At 44.4% G+C, this 22,335-nt stretch overlaps 1 protein-coding gene across 1 annotated transcript; it reads left to right on the top strand.

Moving 5' to 3' along the window:
* The first annotated feature begins 2,889 nt into the window (after positions 1 to 2,889).
* Positions 2,890 to 4,495, top strand: LOC145396989 (uncharacterized). The gene is made up of 2 exons (XM_080270215.1): positions 2,890 to 4,119; positions 4,196 to 4,495. Exons 1-2 carry the CDS (start codon positions 2,890 to 2,892, stop codon positions 4,493 to 4,495), a joined length of 1,530 nt encoding a protein of 509 aa, XP_080126341.1.
* Positions 4,496 to 22,335: the final 17,840 nt, after the last annotated feature.

Below are 22,335 nucleotides of genomic sequence, written 5' to 3'. Positions count from 1 at the left end.
GGAGACACTGGTGGAGTAACTGGCCACCCTTTTTGATTAGTTCAGATGGTATGCCATCAGGGCCTTTTTTTTTTTTTTTGAAGGGATCATATTATGAAAGTATAGGTGGAATGTTGAGATTTGCCAGTTGAGGAGCATTTGGGATGCTAAGGATAGTGTGGTTCATTGGAATTCACTGATTCAATAAGGTACTGAAGTATTGTGCCCATCTTTCCAGGAGTGTTGCTTGTCATCCAGGAGCTCTTTTCAGCTGATCGAATAGGGGTTATATTGTGTTTGTTGGCCCATTGATGGTATTTATGGCCTTGCAAAATCCTTGTTGGTCATTAATATCAGCCAGTTTACCATTTGCTCTCCATGTTATGCAGTTTCCTTGTTTTGGACCAAGGATGAGCCAACCAGTTATGTGCTCTATTCATCACTGCAAGAAGGCGAGTGGAGAAGTTGTGTGAGATTTAATAAAGTTAGTGTGTGTATGTGTATTGCCGTTAGCCGTTATATATTATGGTTGTTATGCATTTTGTAGTTCTTTGATGATATGTAATTGTATAGAGTTTGTTAGCGATGAAACCTTGAAGTATTTCGATTCATGATTTTTGTTCGAATCAGTTTTTCGGAATTAACATCTGCTAGTGCCCTCGCCAAGTCAGGCAGTTCACGCTGTTGGCTTGAGTAGAGAGGTAATCACTTGTACCGAGACTATCCTGACATTTTTCTGTGTGAATAAGAGCTGACAACAAGACCTCTGCTATTTTAATGAAATCCTACAAGCTATCTAGGCATGTCTGAAAAAGAAGACACCACTGCCCAGACGACCGCTACAGACAGTCTGCCTATGGATCTACGGCTGATTCCCGAGTTCAACGGATCATTGCACGGTGTGAGTGAATGGCTGGACAAGGTGGAGTTGGTGTGCAGTCTACGTGGGATTTCGGAATTGCACAACATCGTCCTGCTAAGGCTTACTGGCGAAGCATTTGCGGTTTACCAGCAGTTGAGCAGTACCGACCGACTTATCTACAAGAAGATTAAAGAGGCGCTTGTTTCTGCAATTGCAGTCGACCAGTTTCGTGCTTATGAGCAATTCATCACTCAAAAGTTGGGTGATCGTGAACCAGTGGATGTGTACCTTGTTGATTTGAGCCGTCTGGCAGGGTTGTTTGGAGGTATGCCTAACACCAGCCTTGCTTGTGCCTTTGTGACGGGTCTACCTGATGCTGTCCGCCGTACCTTACGAGCTGGTTCACGCATTGAGGCAATGGATATTGGCCAGATTTTGAAAAGAGCTCGTGCTGTGTTGGCGGATGAGCATGTTGGCGCAGTTGTGGCAGGAGCTGCGTTTAGACCTGCACATTCTGAGGGTGAGACAGCATCTGTAGCCTGCCGAAGTTGTGGATAGCCTAATCATTATGCCCGTGACTGCTTGGCCAGGCGTGAAGGACGTAGGAGTGGGCGCAGCAACTACCGATGTTTCCGCTGTGGCGGCTGGGGACACATTGCTTCAGCATGCTCGGGAAACTTCACTGGAGAGGTGGTGTCAGCGCCAGCTTCCTCTCCAACGCAGCAGTAATGGGCGCTCTGCCACAAACTCGGTTGGTTGTAGATGGTGTGAGTTGCGACACACTAATGGACACCGGTTGTACGAAGAGCATTGCACATGTGTCGGTGTGTTCCAATTGGACGAAAAATAAATTGAGTGTGACAACGATGAGCGGTGAGCAATATTTGTGTGAAGGATCGGGTGTGGTATGCGTCCAGCTGCCGTCTGGGGCTGTGTCACCTGTGGAGGTGTTGGTGGTGTCCACTAGGCCACTGAACTTCAGCTTCATCCTTGGTATGAATGGCATACGTGCTTTCAAGGGGGTAACCATACGAGCACCTAACGATGTTAAGTTTGGTGTTGATGAATCTGTGCAGTCTGTTATGGTGGCAGCACCAACAGACCACATCATTGATGAGAGGGATTTTACAGTGACTTATGAGGCAGCAACAAAGAAGTGGACAGTGTCTTGGAAGTGGTGTAATAACTCAGAAAACCCATGTCTTGTGAATACTACTACAGAGTACCGGATTCAGCCTGATGTTCGTGACAAATATGAGCGTGAACTGTTGCAGTGGATTGAGGATGGTTGGTTAATCCCCTACGATGAGACACTTCATGGACCAGCTAAGGGGACAATTCCACTAATGGCTGTTATCCAACAGAATAAGGGAAGTAAGGTACGCCCTGTGCTCGACTTTCGGGAGCTGAATTCCTATCTTAATCCACACACAGCCGACGCAGACATATGCTGCGAGAAGATAAGAGAGTGGCGTCGCTGTGGACAAGATGTCGGACTCATAGACCTGTGTAAGGCCTACCTTCAAATTCATGTGGACAGTGCATTGTGGCCATACCAGACTGTTGTGTTTAAGGGACAAAGGTACTGTCTGACGAGATTGGGATTTGGGTTAAGCATTGTGCCCTTAGTTATGAAACGAGTCTTGAGCGCTGCATTGAGCTGGGACGAAAGAGTTAATCAAGCAACTTCTCCATACTTAGGCGACATACTGGTGGATCAGAGAATAGCGTCTGCAGCTGATGTGGAAACCCATCTCAATCATTACGGTCTGGTCTGAAAGGCGGCTGAGCAGGTATCCAAGGGAGCCAGAGTTTTGGGTATGAGGGTCTAGGGGGAGCAACAGGGTCTCTTCTGGCGACGGGATAACGACGTCGGTGAGATTCCTAAGAAGATTACGAGACGTTCGGTGTTTTCCTTGTGTGGGCGCCTCACAGGCCATTTGCCCGTTTGTGGATGGTTACGGGTGGCAGCTTCATATCTGAAAAGGAGAGCCAATGCACTCACTACCTCTTGGGACACTGAAATCGATGATGCGGAGTTACATTCTATGCTTGTTGAAACTGTACAGCGAGTGAAATCTGCGGATCCAGCTCATGGCCGTTGGGATATTAGTGGTAGTGAAGCTGTCGTATGGGTGGACGCCAGTTCACTTGCTATTGAAGCCATGTTGGTGGTGGATGGCTATGTAGTTGAAGATGCTTCCTGGCTGCGGCAAGATGAGTGTTCCCACATCAATTTGGCTGAATTGGATGCTGTACTACGGGGTGTGAATTTGGCTGTTGCCTGGAAGATGGTAAAGGTTTGCCTGATGACAGATTCGAGGACAGTGTATCACTGGGTCACGGATTCGCTGACAGGAAGATCACGTTTGAAAACGAAGGCTGCCAGTGAAATGTTGATTCGACGGCGTCTGGAAACTATAAGGAATGTGGTTTCTGAGTATGGCGTGCAATTGGAAGTGAAGTTTGTTACCTCTGCTGAGAATAAGGCTGACGCACTAACCAGGGTGCCAAGCAAGTGGTTGTCCCCTCCACGTGCCCAACTAGTGTGTGGGATTATTACATCGACCTCACAGGATGACATCTCTAACATCCACATAACCTGCGGGTACCCAGGCATCAGGCGCACTCTGTACTTTTGCCGCCGTCTTTTCCCAATGACTACTAAACGACAAGTGCGTGACATCGTCCGTCAGTGCAAGGAATGTCAATCAATCGACCCTGCACCTGTGAAGTGGCAAAAGGGGATGCTGGGAGTCTCGGTTTGCTGGGATAGGGAAGGCATGGACGTTTGTCACATCCAAGATCAACACTACCTAACCTTGGTTGATTGTGGTCCATCGCGGTATGCTATCTGGAGGAGACTACGTCGGCAAGATACTGCGTGTGTGGTTGAACAACTGGAATCTGTCTTTTATGAACGTGGGGCACCGAAGGAACTATTGACGGACAACGCCACCAGCTTTCGCAGTTCAACATTCCGTGAGTTTGCAAGTCGCTGGGGAATGAGACTTGTATATCGCTGTGCATACGTTCCTTCAGGCAATGGAATCGTTGAACGTTGTCATCGTACAGTGAAGACAATTGCAGCCCGGAAAGGTTGTTCTATAGCCGAGGCAGTCTATCGCTACAATGTGATGCCACGAAGTAATGACCCATCCTCCACTCCAGCAAATCAGTTATTCAAATATGAAGTGCGATTGCTCGGAATTGACGGTGTGGGAGATTGTGAGCAGCCGGAGTACCTGCAACATCCCTTCAAAGTTGGTGACAAGAGTGTGGGTACGTCATCCTACCAGAAGATACAACATTCAAAGCACTGTTGGAGTCGTTACAGACATACTTTCTGCACAGAGTGTTGAGGTTGATGGAGAGCCTCGGCATGTGCGTGACTTGCGATTGGTGACAGCACAGTTACCGCAGAGAGAGGAACGAGAAGAGCAACAGGAAGTTCAGGATTCCTGGATTGACAACGAGGACGACAGCCTGGTGATATGTCTACCTGCCAATATAGATGAACTGGAGGAATCGGCCAGGGAAGGATCCAGTGACTCTGATGAAAGCAGGGGAGAGAGCCCAGGACGACCGATGCCACGGAGAGGATCAAGGGAACGTCACCCAGTTCGCCTGTTTCAGTATAGTGATCTTCCTTAGGATCAGGGGGAAGTGTTGTGTGAGATTTAATAAAGTTAGTGTGTGTATGTGTATTGCCGTTAGCCGTTATATATTATGGTTGTTATGCATTTTGTAGTTCTTTGATGATATGTAATTGTATAGAGTTTGTTAGCGATGAAACCTTGAAGTATTTCGATTCATGATTTTTGTTCGAATCAGTTTTTCGGAATTAACATCTGCTAGTGCCCTCGCCAAGTCAGGCAGTTCACGCTGTTGGCTTGAGCAGAGAGGTAATCACTTGTACCGAGACTATCCTGACATTTTTCTGTGTGAATAAAAGCTGACAACAAGACCTCTGCTATTTTAATGAAATCCTACACTTCTGCAGTCCTTTGAAGCCGTGTCTTAATGTTCAGCCACTCTGCATATAGGTTTGTTGCATTGATATATAGGTTAAGTGGTGGCAATGAGAGAGCTTGTTTGTAATTGCGCTGTTGAAGGTGTAACTAGTTGTCGAATCCTTGAGAATACTAGTTTACTTTCTTGGAGGATGGTGTATGGTGCTTTTCTGGGAGTATGGATAGCAGTTTGGTGAGTTTAAGATTATGCTTTGTTGAACACTCTAGCACCTTTCATAGTTTAGGTTATATGAGCTTCTCTTCCATCTCGTTACCTTACAATTAGGTGCCAATGTCTGTATTGTGAGTGCATCCATGTGGTATTGTGTTTATTAAGTTGAAAAATAATGTTGGTGATTTTTTTACGCAAGGAAGAAGGAACCAAAGGCCAGGAGCCTTCAAATTGTTCCCTCCAAGAAAAAATTAAAATGATAATGGGGAGTCAAAATCAAGATCCGTTCATTTCTAAATGCCTGGATACACTACATTCAACAGATTGGAGATCATAGGCAGTGGGAAGTACGGTCAGAGAGACAGTTCCAGAGTTGATCTGTTGCATACATGAAGGACTGGGAGTAACGGTTAACTCTTGCATTAGAGAGCTGGACAGAAAGAGGATCAAAGTTTGTTGCTAGACTGGTGTCATGCACCTGCCATGATGGTGGATGGATGCAAGCAGACAGTTCAGAGAAGCAGCGATGATTGAGGTAGCGATAGAAATATGATATACATGCAACAGTGCGACAAAAAGATAGAGGTTGAAGGGGACCAGGAAGAGGAGGAGAGTTAATGTGTCGAAAAGCCTTTGACTCCACCTTGTTGAGAAGACCTGTATGAGAGTTCTACTCTACACAGGGGCGAATAAAACCCGTGAATAAAGTCGACAACTGTACAGGGGTAAAGAAGGTACGTAGTCGGGTTAGCATACCCAATCTCTTAGAAGCAGATTATACAAGAGAGGTAATATGTTCTTTCCAAGATATATCCTATGAGATTGAAACCCCGGGTATGTTTAAAGATGATGCAGGATTGAGGAGGATATCGTTAAAAATTAAAGGTTCCTCCTGTGGAAGATTTTGTCCGGTTGAGTTTTTAATGCATTAAAAACAAGATTACTTTTACCCTAATCAGAGAAATGGACAAAGTCAGTCATTAGGTGTGCCATAGCTTCACCCCTTGTTTGTTGAAGTAAAAGCTGCGATGGATGCTGTGGGAAGTGAATGTAAAGGTGAAAGGTGGAGTCATCAGTGTAGAGTTAGATGTATAGCTTATAAGGTCGTTGGTGAATAAAAGGAAAGTTGGTGATAGGACAGAGCCCTTAGGAACACCACTATAGACAGCTCTGGGAGAAGAACGGTGGCCGTCTACAATAGCAGCTATAGAACGACCAGAAAAGGAAGCTAGAGATGAAGGCACAGATAGAAGAATGGAAATGGTAACAGGTCAGTTTGGAAAATAAAGATTTATGCCAGACTCAGTCAAAAGCTAGGAGATGTCAAGAGCAATGGTAAAACTTTCATCAAAGTCCCAAAAGGAGGATTACCAGGAGTCTGAAAGGTAGGTGAGAAGATCGCCAATGGAGCGTCCATGGCGGTATCCATACTAACGATCAGAAAGAAGGTTGTGATAAGAAACATGCTTTAATTTTTTTTTTTTTTTTTTTTTGTTAAAAATAGAATGAAAATTTTTGAACCACAGGATGTTAAAGCAACTGGACGATTGTTAGACATACGGGAACGGTCACCCTTCTTTCTTCTTGAGGACAACAGTAGGGACTGCATCAGACCCATATGCCTTATCAGTACTGAGGCCAGTGATGCCAGAAAATACATCAACTGAAGAAATTTTGATGTTTGCCATGAGGAAGTCACACGGGGGACGTGATGGAAGAACAGCCCCGGAATCATCTAAGGTGAAATTGGAGGAGGAAGTCTAAGAGAAGAGTTCTGCTTTATCAGTAAAAGAAATGCTGCAGAACCATCAAGGTAGAAAGGAAGAGGGTTGGATGATGAGGTAAAAGTTGTTAGAAGGGTTTTTGTCAAGGTGCCAGAAGGAGCGGGAAGAATTCGAGATGGAGAGATCAGAGCAGTTAGTACGAATGAAATTACTTGTAGCAGAGGTAAGAACGGACTTAGCACGATTCCTGGCAGAAACATGAAAGGAATGAGATTCAGGAGTGAGTTGGCTCCGGTACCTATAGTAGGCCTCCTTTTGGAGAGCATTAGAACAAGCGTGATTATTTTTATTTTTATTTTTTTTTTGCATTAGTAAAAGGATATGAGAAAGTAGTGTATGCTTCCATGCCCAAGAGAAGAACCTCCATATTGCACAAGGCACACTCAGATGGCTCTCGGCCATTGGACCAACCAGGGATAATTAAAGAAGTACTGCCTGAGGGCCTCCCAATCACAGCACCAAAATACCACAAGTGGCACTTCTTTGGAGGGTCCACAGACCCTACTGGAGCGATAGAACAGGTTAAGGTGATAAGGTTGTGAACACAGGAGCTAAATGAAGAGGAAAGATTAACAGTGTAAGCAGAATTATTAGTTGTAAGGAAGAGATCATATATGTTGGAACTCTCTCCCATGCGGTCAGGGATACCAGTAGGTGCTGTTCAAGCTGCTCTAGGTCATTAAGGATAGAAAAGATGTTGGCTTGTTCACCATGTGGATCAGTGAAAGAAGAGGAGAGCCAAAGGTGGTGGTGAACATTGAAATCTAGAAAGGATATCTCAGAGAAAAGAGAAATGGATAGGATGTGTTCCATCACAGACGCAAGATAGTCAAAGATTTTTTCATAGTAAAATTAGGAAATAAGTAAGCAGCACAGATATAATTAGTGAGAGAATGACAGGAAAGCCGAAGGCAGAGAGTAGAATATTCAGAAGATTCAAGTTCAGGAACACGATAGCAAGATAATTCGTTGTGTACATATACACAACTGCTTTGAAATTAGCATAGAGAAAGTAGGGGGATACAGAGAAAGATTTGCTGTGAGTCACCTCAGACAGATGAGTCTCCGTTAGGATGAGAAGGTGAGGTTTAGTGAAGGAGATGTGGTGCTCACCATAGAGAAAGTTAGAGGAAAGGCCACAAATGTTGTAGAAATGAAGTGAGTCAGACAGTGGTTCCAGGCATTTCGCTGAGTCATAACCTGGAGAGGGGCGGATGATGGGAACTTTGATGCCCCCCCCTCTCTGGGAACTCCACGGCTTGGTTTGTTGATGTAATTTTTGTTGTTGTAAAACTTTGAATAGGAAGTGATGTGTAATGTGCATGTAGTTTGGTTTTGACAGTTAGAGGAACTTGTACTGGAGAGCATGCTGGCCTACTCTCTGTGTTACTGAAACGCTGAAAAAGTAAGCAAAGGGGTTGATCTAGAGCTAGTCCCAAAGGCTGATGAAACAGGAGCTCCAGTTCTCCCTCTCATCAGCTTTCCATCCACCTTGGGAGTACCACCCTGCTCGACTGGTGCTGCGGTCTATTTCCTACATCTCTCCAGGATGTTTTGTTCTGAGCATAAGAAAAGCAGTCTATGACCATTGTTATTCATGTTATAAACACCATGGCAGCCACAATGCCTTACAAAGGTGATTATCTTTTCCTGCTCTGGCATTAAAGTCTCCAAGTAGGATGAGTTTCTCATTATGTGGCACTGAGCGTATGGTAGCATCCAGAGAGGGATAAAGCAAACCTCTGATTGTGTCCTCAGTGTCAAGCACTGGAGTATAGGCACAGATGAGTGCTGCATATTGACTTTTACAGAGTGGTATGTGTCAGGACATCAGCCTCTCTGATACACCCACATGTCATTCTTGGATCTTCTATACTAGGTTGCTTTAGACTGCAAAACCAATACAATGGGTTCCCTTACGTTGGTTGGGTATCCCCTCCAGAAATAGATATACCCTTCTCCTGCTTCTGTTCGGTTGCCCTACCCTGGGAGGTAGCAATGCCAATTGTATGTCTTTTCATCTCAGCTGTGTCCAAGAAATAGAAGGAGAATATGGGAGAGTGTGGATCAGGTTGTTCAAGGATTGTGTGGGTTAGATTGAAGGCAGGAACACAAACGTGGGCAACTGTGTGTGTGTATGCACCAATGCAAGATCGTGGAAGCAGAGTGAAAGAAAGGTTCTGGATAAATGTGGAAGTGTGCTTGGAAAGTTTGAGAGGAATGAGAGTGTTTTTAATTGTAGATATGAATAAAAAGGTAGGGAATGTGAAGGTGGATAGAGTTGTTGGTGAGTCGGGTGTGCCTGCAGAAGTGAATGAGAATGGCAGAGATCTAGTGGTCACTTGTGTGGGGAGAGGGTTGATGATAACCAATATCCTCTTTAGGCACAAAATGATCCACAGTTATACGTGGCGAGTGATGAGAAGGGTGGGTGGTGAACTGAATAAATGAAAGGCAATGATTATCTGTGTGTGGATGACAGAATGAGAAGGTATATAATGGATGCAATTACATACAGAGGCGGGGGAAGTGGACTTTCAGACCACCAATTGGTGATAGTGAAAGTCAGGGTTCAAGTGCAATGGAGGAATAGAAGGAGGGAAGGACAGTAGGAAGCAGTCTATACGAGGAGGGTTGAAAAGTTGCAAGAGGATGGAAAAAGGCAGAACATAAGGAAGAAGTGGACGACCGATTGGGTAAATAACATTTGGAGGAGATGAGGGACATGGAAGGTGTGTGCAAGGTATTCCCAGAAGAAATCCATGAAGTATGTGAGGTGGTGTGTGGGGTGACGAGAAGACAAAAGGGGATGCAGGGAACAACATTGTGGAAGAAAGAGGTGAGACAAGCTATTGTTCAAAAGAAGAAAGCATATAGTGAGTGGATGGGAAACAAAGGCATGGAGGAAGTTGAGAGACGGAAGAGAGAGTTATGTGTAGAGAGGAAGAGAGAGGTGAAAAGATTAGTACGAGGGAGTCAGAAGAGAGTGGATGAGGAATTTGGAAGGAATTTGAGTGTAAAGTGGAGAAAATGTAAGAAAATGTTCTGAAAGGAGGTAAAAAGAGTTAGGTAGGGAGATAATAAAACTAGCAGGGGAATGAAAGTCATAAACAGAAAATTGATAGTGGAATAGGAAGAAAAAATGAGAAGGTGTAGAGAACACTTTACAGAACTGTTAAAGATAAAGAATGAAAGAAATACAAGTGTAAGTGGCCAGGGAATGGCGGGGAGAAGGAGGGACGTGTGATGGCAAGAAGAGATCACTGGGATGGGAGTGGTGGAAGCAATGAAGAAAGTCAGTTATATCTTGTTAATGCTATTGCAGTTACATCATTTTAATGCGACTGTTACGCAAGTGTGACTGTAACATAACATTGTGTTAATGCACCTGTTACATAATTGTGTTTGCCATAAAATTGTACTTACATCTTGTTAATGCAACTGTTACATAATTATTTTGGCCATCAAACTGTAGTTACATCTTGTTAATGCAACTGTTAAATAATTGTATTGGCCATAAAATTGTAGTTACATCTTGTTAATGCAACTGTTACATAATGCGGTTGTAACAAATTGTAGTTACATAAATGTGGCAACTGTAACATACTTGCATTAATGCTAGCGTTTGTAGTTACATAATTGTAGGAACTCTAACATAATTGCAATAATGCAAGCATTTGTAGTTACATAATTGTAACAACTGTAACATAATTGTAGTAATCCTATCGTTTGTAGTTACATACCTGTAGCAACTGTAATACAATTGCCTTAAAGCTATCGCTTGGAGTTACATAACTGTAGCAACTGTAACATAATTCCAGGAATGCAAGTGTTTGTAGTTACATAATTGTAACAAGTGTAACATAACTGCAGGAATCACAAGTGTGGTCATTGTAGCTATATAACTGATATATATATGTTTATAACTAATACAATAATAGCAATACAGTCATAATATGAATCAGCCATATTTGAGACACCACATGTGTATTGGCTTAATTATGTTGCACAGTTTATATGAGACACCATGAGTGTATTGGCTTAGTTTTGTTGCGCACTTTATTTGAGACACCATGGGTGTATTGGCTTAGTTATGTGAGACACCATAGGTATACTGGCTTAGATATCTTGTACAGTTTATTTGAGACACCATACTGTAGGTGTATTGGCTTAGTTATGTGAGACACCATATGTGTATTAGCTTAGTTATGTTGCACAGTTTATGTTTAAATGATATTATATGTAACCCAATATTATGTTATTTTATTTAAAATTATATGTACATTATTTACATTATGTACATTATTCACTTGGTTTCGTTTGTACCACACATCACTTGATACTATAGTCCTCCAAAGGTTGTGAAGTCAACTTGATATGTTTCATCTTTAGGTATTGGTTGTAAGTATTTAAGTGTGTGGTTGAGTAAAGCATACTGTTGCTAACTCCACTTGTGTTATGCGTTTTCACTTGATTTTCCTTGTCACTGTAATATGCAGGATACATGTGTACTGATGTTTTGATGATCTGGTTTACTAGATTTTCATAATATGTATGTATGACTTGTATTTGTTCATGTAAGGAAATATATTGTCCAATACTGTGTATGTATGTAAGGTTGTATGTAAATGAAGTAGAACTATTATACTAATTGAGTAAATATTCGACTCATTGATATTAATTGTAGTATTAGTGATGGTAGTGATGCTGGTTGAAGGGTGTCGGTAGGGTTTGGTTGTGGTAGGTCAGGGTCCTGGTATGACTGCGTCAGCACTCGGTGTTGTCACTGCGGGGTCAACGCTGTTCACCTGCTGTGGTGTTGATGGTGGTGGTGGTAGTGTTGGAGAAGGTGGAGATCGTGGTGGAGGATGGTGGAGGTTCAAGGAGGGAGAAATGTGTTGATGCTACATCACTATGCAGGGTCAACCCAATTAACACAGTACAGATGCACTTCCTCCTTTCTCACTTTTGCATGTTATTGTTTGTCGCTTCTCACTTCTTTGTTCGTTTCTCCTTCTTAACTTGTAGTGTTTGATTTTCCTTAGTCGTTGTGATTAGCTTGTAGGCTTGTAGAGTTGTCGTTAGACGTAGTTTATCACTGCTATTGTTTCTTGTAAATCGCGGAGTTGCGGTTGAGGTGGTTAGGCGTGATTAGGGACGAAGTTAAGCTGCGTAGATGTTCCGCTAGCTCTTGCTCTCTGCTTTGCTTGTTTGTTTTTTGTTTGTATGCTTCTTGTTACTTGTGTTTGCGTGAAGTCGCCAAAATGAGCGTAGTCGGTTCGTTTACCACTATTGTTTATCGTTGTAGCAGTTCAGGAGAGTAGTCTGCTGTGAATATTGATGAACGTATAAACTAATATCGATGAGCGTTGTATAAACTCGTAAGGCGTAGTTTGTCGTAGTTTACTGCTGCTGCTCGTGTAAGTGAACGTAGTTTATCATAGTTTACTGTTGTTTACTGCTGCCACTGAGTCGGTTTGTATAAATTCCTCAACTGGTCACTTATATTTCAGCTTATTGGAACTCCACAGCTGAACACCAATTTTTCAGTTTAGACGTGACCTCACTATTCCAAGCAAAGTTAATAACGTTGCACCTGGTCGAAGCAACTTCCGGCTGATACTCTCCACCAAATGTCTTTCTCACGTACTGGAGATGGTGGGAATCGGTGTAGATCCTGTTGAAGGAATTGGTAAGTAGCGTGTGCAGGTGAACTGAAAACTGAGCAGATTTGTCTCTCTTTATTGGCCACAGAAAGATACAACTGCGACACAGAGAGAGCCCAGAGTATATACGTCCCTCTCGTTTGAATGATAAGTGCGTTCTGCTGTTAGCCGCCTTACCCCACTGGGGAGTGGCACTGGAATCAGCATAAAATAGAGATGCCAAACATCACAGATACTCTGGGATATATACATAAATAGAAGCATCATAACTTTACCATGTACATTATACAGCTCAGTAAAGTTGTATTGATTACATTCAAGTATACAAACAAGGTAATTATTTTCCCCAAGACTTTAAACATATAATACAATATATTTCTCCATTGCCTTCCCTTTACCCTAGGTTGTTTTGATTGAAAAAGGCTGTCTGATTGCGCATCCTATCCCAAGCCACACTTTACAGTCAAATGGTGTTTCGTTGCTTATCATTCACACTATAGTACACATTGTAAATTATGAATAAACAACTTTGTATGTAATATGTAACAATAGTGTGAAACTACAACTCGTCATGGGAAACGATGTTGGCACCAGAACATTGCTCGGCCACACCTTTCGACGTCCCCGTCAACATTGTTGTCCTAACTACTGTGTAGCCTAACCAGTGTGTAGGGTAGCTAACTATTCAGGCACGTCCACTTGCAATCCGCGAGTACGGACCCGTGGTTTTAGTGGGTTTCTCATTCGGCCTCGTAGATAGTAGCCCCAAACACAAACACAGGACAAGACCACAATAAGTAGAAGACCAACGCCAGGACCAAAATAGGAAGGAGAAAGGTATGAAGGGAGATAGGACAGTACATATGGTTCTAAATCAGTCTTGTTCAGGTGGATGAGGAACTGTATTCTCTTGAGCACATGAGACAGGCTAGTCACATTCAAGGTAATAACAATGAATGAAGGTAAAAAGGGTCGTAACTGGGACGAGAAGTTCACTGACAAGGCTAGATGATGCTTGTTAGGTAGAACTGCTATCTCTTTACTGTGCAACTCACAATAATCGGTTGCAACATAGTAACCCTTTACCGTAAGGAACTGGTTTTGTGAGGCACATGTGAGTGTTACGTCCTCTGTCTCAGGAAAGAAGTATTGTTTCGCATGTACATGAGCATGGAAAACTGACTTCAATTGAATGGGTTGGAAAGTGCAATGTTGCAGTGCAGAGGAAGTGTTTGTGTCCAACAAGATCATCTTACATTTCTCTACCCCTGACGGAATAAAGACAAAATAGAAAGCAGGCCATACATGAAGATCAAGAAATAAGGTCTTACACTTCTCAAATTCATCTATAGTCATTTCAGCTATATACCCTTTGTCATCTGACACAACTAGCATCTGGTCCCTCATTCAGAATGACAAGTGTATTGTTAGTAGTAGCAAAGGGGAAAGGAATGAACCGCCATGCATGGTATGTTACAGCATTCCTCATAGGTACCAATAACAGGATACCATCATGGGTCAACTGGGCCTTTAACATTGAATAATAATAATCCAGTTGACTCATACCAAAAAGTGGCGTAAACCCATGCTTCACCATAGCTACGTCAAGAGCATTGATCAAAATGTGAGTAGGAAGCAATAAAGCATTAACCCTATTCAAACTTGCATTGGTTAAGCCGTCCACCATATTGGCTGCATGCGACTCCAAAGCAGTGGTTGACTCGTCGAGAGCATGTAAGTACTTAGCGATTAACACTAAGTTAGTCAGGGTTGGTAGGTTGGTTTGGATGTTGTTCACAACTCCTACAAGATGGTTGGTAGTCTTAATTATCTCGTTAGCTATGTTAGTGAACTCACCTAACTGTTCATACGTGTGTACAATTAGCCTGTTATTCGCCATAGCCGCCAATGCCAAATCATGCATCTGTCTACCCAATTGCACTATGTCCTTGTCTAGCGCTGTACCAAAGAGCTTTTGCGACAGGATACCTAGGAGATCCACAAGTCCTTTCTTAGTATATGCATGGACATGCTTGGAAAGATCAGAATTTGCATTAGATAAAGCGACATGCAATTTAGTGAGCCTGTCTGTGAGCCTATCTATATGTCCAGTCTGAAGCTCGGTTATACCAAGCAAGGTTTGTACCAAAGCTTCACTGTCCGAGGTCGTCAACTGTGGGTGTCGGTTAAATAACTTGCCGACTTCCAACAGTTGCTGTCTGAGGTGAAACAATCCATTAGAGACCTCTTTAACAGTTTCTGGAGCATTGAGATATCCTTCCATTGGATAGTAGATGCATACTTCATCCTCTACTACAACTGCCTCTCCAAGTGGGCTCTTCAGCGCTCCTGGCATCAACGCAGTCTTGTCTGTGTCTGATGTCGTTCCATAGGTCCACTCCAAGCAACACGAGAGCAGTACAAATGCGAGCCACATTTCCATAAGAGAAGATACTCCCTTAATCGCTCTTACTGTGGGATCATAGCTTGCCACGATACTCTTGGTTAGGGACAGGTACAGACGACGACATAGACTGCAACGAAGACAGAGGGAACAACATCAGACGATTGGTTAGTTAGGCTTAGCTCTTGACGTACTGGTTTGATCCTGTCAGCATGCACTACCTCCTGAGTTCCATTAGCATCATCCCTTATTCAATAAGTATGTTCACGCACGTGTTCCACAATGGTATATGGTCCGTGGAACTAAGGTCTGAGCTTGGAAGTTCTCTCAGGGTTGTTGATCATAACATTCTGGCCTATCTCCATCTTTTCCTGACTACCTTTGTGTTGTTTCACCGTCATCTCCACTCTTGAGGCTTTTAATCTTTTTCGTACTTCACTATGTATGTGTTGCAACTTTGCAAGCTGGACTTTGGCGTAATTCTCTTGATTATATGCTGGGGTAAGAGGTCCAGCCAGCAAATCGTAGGGTAATACCTTCTCTCCATAAAGGATATAATGAGGGATTTCCCCGTTGACGAATTTTCTGAGGAGTTGATGGCCGCTGCTACATGTGGTAACAAGTCTTGCTAGTCTTCTTGCGAAGTAACTGCTGGTCTCAAGACTTTCAGCATCTTCCTGTTTGTCCTATCCACCAGGCCATTGCTCTTGGGACTGTAAGGCGTAATAAAGACTTGCCTTACCCCATACATATGACAGATTTCCTCTAACACTTGATTACGAAATTCACTGCCATTATCGCTGAGCCATACCTTAGGTGATGGGTATGGACAAATCACTGAGGTTACAATAGCGTGCGCCATCTCCTCTGCAGTTTTCGTCTGTAAAGGTGCTAAAACAGTGAATCGTGAAAAATAGGCCACTGCCACCAATACATAGCTTGAGCCTTGATGACTCCTTGGCAATGCTAAGATATCAATGGAAACTGTATCCCACGGTGTTTCTGGTACGGATATTCCAAAATGGGAGTCGGAAGTCCCGTCGTTCCTCGCATTTCCTTGGATTTGACACACTGACTAATGTGGGATTCTATGTCCTTTCTCATTGTCGGCCAATAGTATTTCCTTCTCGCCTCATGTATGCATCTGTCGCGTCCAGGATGACCCGGTTGAGTTACGTCATGAACCAACTGTATCAAGGCTTGCTGTAGTGTAGCAGGAAAAATCAACTGGTACACAGTGTCCTTCCCGGGGGGCTGTTGATACAAAGGCCTCGTTGAAGATGGAATTGAGTCATCGGTACCGGAAGTTCAGGTAGACAAGACTTGTCGCCAGACTCCAAGGCATAGATGACTTGAGACCACATCGTATCCTTACGTTGTTCCGCCTTTACCGTGTCTGGGGAATACCCAGAAAGAGGGATATCCTCAGATATGGCAGCAGCAGTGTTTCAACTCAGCGCATCGGCAACGACATTTTGTCGGCCTGGTAAATATCTAACCTCTGGGTCAAACTCCATTACCTTGCTGAACCAAAGCACGACCTCACTGTGCAAGTTTTTCCCTTTAAACAAGTCGTGTATGGGTGCATGATCAGTTAAGACAATTATCCGGTACCCGAAGATGATATCCCAGAAATGCCCTAATGCCCACATGACTGCTAATGTCTCCAAATGCGTTGCCAAGTAATTTTTCTCTGGGGGTCTTAGTGCTCTACTGGCATACACAATAGTATGCATTTTGCCTTCTTCATCCTTTTGCTGTAACACCGCTCCCAGTTCCAAACCTGAGGCGTCCGTGCACAGGTAAAAAGGTTGAGTATAATCAGGAAATGCTAACACGGGTGCCTCTGTTATGGCTTTCTTGAGGTCGTCGAAGCTTTTCTCTTCCGATGGTCCCCATTGCCATGCAGCATCCTTCTTAAGTAGCGTCGTCAATGGTGATGCGATAGCAGCATAATTGAGGACAAAGCTTCTGTAGAAACCAGTGAGCCCTAGGAATGAGTGAACATCATCCTTGGACTTGGGTGTAGGGAAATTTACCATGGCTGTAACCTTATCCACAAGAGCCTTGACACCATCGCCATCAACTAAGTGCCCTAGAAATCTAACATTTTCCTTTAGAAAATCGCACTTCGATAGCTTGATTTTCAGACCCGTGGATCTTAAGGTTTCCATCACTCGTTTTAACTTACTAAAATGAGTGTGTATGTCTTTGCTCACAATAATTAAATCATCTAGATAAGCCAGGATGTCCTGCCCAATCATGTCACCAAACAACTGATTTATCATCCTCTGAAATGTCAAAGGAGCATTACTCAGTTCAAAAGGCACCCGGAGAAATTCAAAGTGCCCACTGTGAGTGCTAAAGGCAGTGATGGGACGTGACTCTTCGGTCAGCTCCACCTGCCAATACCCTGATGCTAGATCCAGGCAGGTGAACACGGTATTTCCTTTACCCAAGGACTGCAGTAAGTCTCTGAGATGCAGAATAGGGTAATGATCCAGTATGGTTACCTTGTTCACTTGTCGAAAATCCACAACAGGTCTCACACCACCGTCCTTTTTAGGCACTAGAAAGAGTGGTGCATTCCAAGGTGAGGAAGAAGGCTGAATTACTTCATCATGAAGCATCTTTTCAACTTCCTCTTCCACTGCTTTCCTTTGGCTGTGTGGTAGGCGGTATGCAGGCACATAATTATATCGGATTTGTACTAGGGCACAACCCAATATGATGCTTCACCTTGTCCATACTACCCAGCGGTTCTCCTGGAAGTGCCACTATGTAGGAAAATTCTTTAAGAAATGCTAGTAACCGCGTTTTATGAGCAACATTATCTGTTACCTTCACGTATTGTTCTAGCAGCTTTCCTCTCCCATGAAGTGTAGGTTCCGACTGAGTCGTTGTTTGTGATGTGACTACGGGAGAGATCACTGGTACGTCATTGACTTCCTTTACAGGGGCACCATAGGACATCAAGTCTCCTATATAACAAAATCTCTGAGCTTAACTGTGCCACCACTCATATTTGCGATGAAGAGGGGCGTCTTCTCGTCTGGTCCGACACTACTCAGGGTGTACTTCAGAAACAATGCCTTATGTTTTACGGTCTCTGGTAAACATGTCACATCAGTTCCCTCCGACACATCAGGTACTCGGACAGGAATTTTGCAAACAGTTCGACTGGGTAAGTAGTGATTCCCACCCACTATAGCCCTAACTTGCTTCCAATCCATACCGTCTGTTTCGTGTGCGTCCAGGGACTCCCTTGAGGCTTCACTTGTCGGGGTCACAACTGGTTGAACAGCTCCTGATTGGATGCCAGTTCCAGCTTGCGTTGCTGAGGGATTAAGGCCTACAAACTCCTTTCCATTAACCCGCCGCGTCCCGGAGACGTGAATTCACGTCCTCACATGATGTGAACTCATATCCCGGAGACGTAAATTAACGTGGCAACATTGCAAGGTCCCTAATTTGCACAATTTTCAATTTTTGCGAGTGATTTCGCGAGTGATTTTTGTCACGTATACACGGGACACCTTCCTCTATTCCTCTACAAGATGCCAAGCAGGGACAATGCCTTACACCGCATAACCTCTCCCACCCCCTGCACGCCATTGTCTCAGCTATTCACCTGTTACCAGTGACCTGGCCAATAAAGACATTCAGGGCCAGAGTGATTCCCCAATCGATGACAATGTGGAGGACAAAGTTTACAAAGCATTAGAGGAAGAAACAGTCAGAAATGATGATCAGGTAATATGGGAAAAAAAAGGTCATGAATGGTGATGAGTTAGTGAGTGAAACAATGCTTATAATGCCTATATTACTGTTTGAAAACCAGTATACTCTCGTACTACATGTAAATTCGTACCAAGTAAATAAATAAATACTGTTTATGAGTGGATAAAATAGTTACCCTCCCATAGAACTCGTTTTCTTTGGTGCCAACCTGTTAGAAAACCCAGTCAGGTAAGTAGGTACTCGTACCTAGATCGAGTATTTTAAACCTCAGGTGAGTGATTTCTCTATGAATTTTCGATGTTTCTCACCAAAAGCGAATGTTTGAGCCCCCCCAAAAAAAAAGGTCCAAAAATGTCAGGACTGGGGCATACCACTGCCCAGAAAACGTCAGGATGGGGCGGGTTAAATGAAATAGAATGTCTCCGAAGGTGTATAATCGTGTTATACTCCTCCATGGATTCAAAGCCCAATAACCCATCAGCTGGCAGAGGGAAATCCTCAGCCACATAAAATGTAACATGTAACACAGGAGATCGTTTATCTGCCCTCAGTGTCAATGGTACCTTGCTTACGATCTTCATTTTCCTCCCTGTTACACCTGTCAAGATCTCGTCAGGTGCTGACAACATGTACCCCCTCCACAATATGTCTACCCCCGATGTATATATGTCCCCCCCCCAATGCATACATGCCCCCACTAATCTTGCTAGGTCAGCACCCTTTCCTACGCCTGAAGACGGCGTTATTGCATCAGTTGATATCAGGCAGCCGAGAAGGGCAGACTATTTTACTGTGAGCTTGTAATAATCTCATTATCTAGCTATTTGTACACGGAGTTTCTATCACCAAAGTATTGCAAGTTACATTTGGTAGCAGCGGTGTTTCGAACCATCACATTCTGACCGCCTCCTTGGATTTTTAGTGATACAACAAGATACACGATGTCTCGCATCTGCCAGCCTCGCCCCTCCTCCGTGCCTCTAGTGGTGTCATACCTTGGCTGTGCTTTTCGAGTGTACCATTTTTCTCACCAGTGCTCACCTCTCAAACAACCGCACCCATACACCTTGTTCCTGACCGCACGTGTCACCATCGCCGACCTACGCACCTGTTGCACCTGTTCCCAGCACCTGTTCTGGACTCATCATAGCTCCTGCCCCCACGGTGCCACTTATCACTGTCTGCCCGCTGCCTGCCCACCACCATTCTCTGCATTTGCAACTCACCAGCTCTACACCTGCCTTGCGCCGACATCTGCCCTCACCACCCACCACCGGCCTCCGCCGTCGCCCGCATCTGGTCTGCATTACGGAGCCTCCTAAGACCGCCACTCCCTGCCGGTGATTCATCGCGGCGTCTCTTCTCCTCTCCGCCCAGCTGTCTCTACCCCGCCTCGCCCCGCCTCGCCCCACCCAGCCCAGCCCCGCCCCAGCCCAGCTACGCCCAGCCACCCCTGCACGTCATACATCTCAGCACTCCCATCTCTACTGTGTAACTATAGTATATCTTTCCTTTCTATAGAGATTATCCTCGATTTTCTCTACAGATTGGTTATTGTAAATATTCCATCTCGTTTTCATTACCCCGTTTTCATCTTCACCTACGTTATTTATACTCCATCTCATCCTTCGCATTTTATTTAAACCATCCATGCCCGCACCTTCATTCATTTTCACACCTTGTGTATTCCATTCTCTCATTGTCATTTATACATTTCCACCTACGTATCCATCTTCATCCTTTCATCTTCCATTGCCACATTAAATGTCATACTTTCCACATCAACCGCTTACCACCAGCCCTCTCGACCCGGAAACATCACCTGCTCATATCCCGTCTGCCGACTCTAACACAATCACTCATTTACGAAGTGGCAAAGAGTACCACCGCCCTGTACCTGAGACTCCCGTTTCACTTCCCGCAGAATCACTTACTACCCGTCCTACCCTCGTAAATCCAGATACCTCCTCCTCTACTCCTGCCTCTACACTCCCTTCTTCTTCCTCTACTCCTTCCCCTGTCGTTCCCTCTCCTGCCTCCCTTCATACCCCGACTTGCTCGCCCTTAACTGCCACTACCTTCTCTCTCTCCCACACCTCTCCTGCCGCCACTTCTACACTTCCAGCCATGGCCAACCCTCCACAGTCTATCTATCTCGACGATGCCAATCGTCCCAAATTTACCGGCCAGGACCCAACTTGGTCTGTCTATGATTTCCTCAGAGAAGTCGAAACAGAAATAAACAATAGACAAATTACCGAGGAATCGCTCAAAGTAGCTTACCTCCTCGGTCGCTTGCACCACGGTAAATCAGACATCGGATCCGCGATCCGTGCAGGACATTTTGATAGCATTCGTACCTTTGCTGATTTTCGTACGGAACTCATCAGCCTTTGTTGCCAGCATTCAAATACCGCGTCTTTCATGGGATTCATTAATCTCCTAAACCAACTAGATGAGGACTTGCGTGTCCCAGCGCAATATGCCAAGCTCCGCGAAGCTGCCGCCACCATGAAAGCAACTAGTAGCGAGATGCTCCAATTACTGGTAGGCACGAAATGGTTAGAAGACAAGAATGGCGTTCCAATGCTTTCACTCACCAACTTTGCTGACTTAATTGGTTACCTCAGATTCCTTCACTGGCTTACTCCTAAACAGCGAGAGCTAGCCTTGGAAATCGGTTTCAATCCAGGGGATAAAATTATTCAGGTCACTAAAGCCATTCATGAAAGAACAGGTTCGAACTACATGCGTCAGGGCACCACCCAACCCTTGGCCTCCTCAGTCTGTCACACCTCCACTCCCCCAGACCAATCTCGCTCCCGTCCCACCACACGCGGCAGACCTGCCACACATTGCTCTCCTACCGCAGGTCGTGATCAATCTAGTGCCCGACGAAACAGACAATCTCCGATTCTTTGCTGGTACTGTGGTCATCCTGGACATCTAGCATCCAGTTGCAACCGTACATACAGACGTCCTCACTCCCAAACCAGACAGCGTACGCCTTCCCGCTCACGTCGTCCACACTGCAAATACCACAAATCATGCACGACTCACACCAATGAGGAATGTCGTTACCTCAACCGCCCACAGTCGGGGGAAGCGCCGCGCCCGTATCGGACCAATATCACGTAGAACCAGAAACCCAACTCCCCATCCGCCATGTAGGTCCCATAACATCCTCTGGTTTAGTCATTCTCGGAAGCAGTCATGACATACCAACGTCATTCTTCTTGGACACAGGATCTATAGTAAATCTCATCTCCGAAAATTCCTTACAGATTATTCATCGCCATCACAGCCACGTCAGTTTCCTAGAATCACCAGACATTCGCCTATGTGGTGTTACCGGCTCAGAGTTTAAGGTTAAGGGAAGAGTCACCCTTGAAGTCAAACTCCACAGAGATTTGCCCTCTATCCTCATTGAATTTCATGTCACTAATGACTTGCAGTATCCCACAGATGCCCTTATTGGTTTCTCCACCATGGCACAACATTCCATTGCATTATTACCTGCTTGTGGTAGTATAGACATTTCTGGATTCCCGGTTTACATTATGGAATGTCCCCGTCCTGTTCTTATGATCAAATCAGTCCTTCAATTACCTCTGTCCCTATCACTGCCAAAAAGTCCAACCCAGCCCAAACCACCACTATCATCATCTGAGAATACAGAGATCATTCCTTTACTGACTGCAAGCAAGGACATAA

This window comes from Coenobita brevimanus, chromosome 40 (genome assembly GCF_032717465.1).
Source record: "Coenobita brevimanus isolate Jiangsu-jjx chromosome 40, ASM3271746v2, whole genome shotgun sequence".
Taxonomy (NCBI): domain Eukaryota; kingdom Metazoa; phylum Arthropoda; class Malacostraca; order Decapoda; family Coenobitidae; genus Coenobita; species Coenobita brevimanus.
The sequence above is the reverse complement of the archived record's forward strand: the minus strand, read 5'-3'. Positions and strand labels throughout refer to the sequence as shown.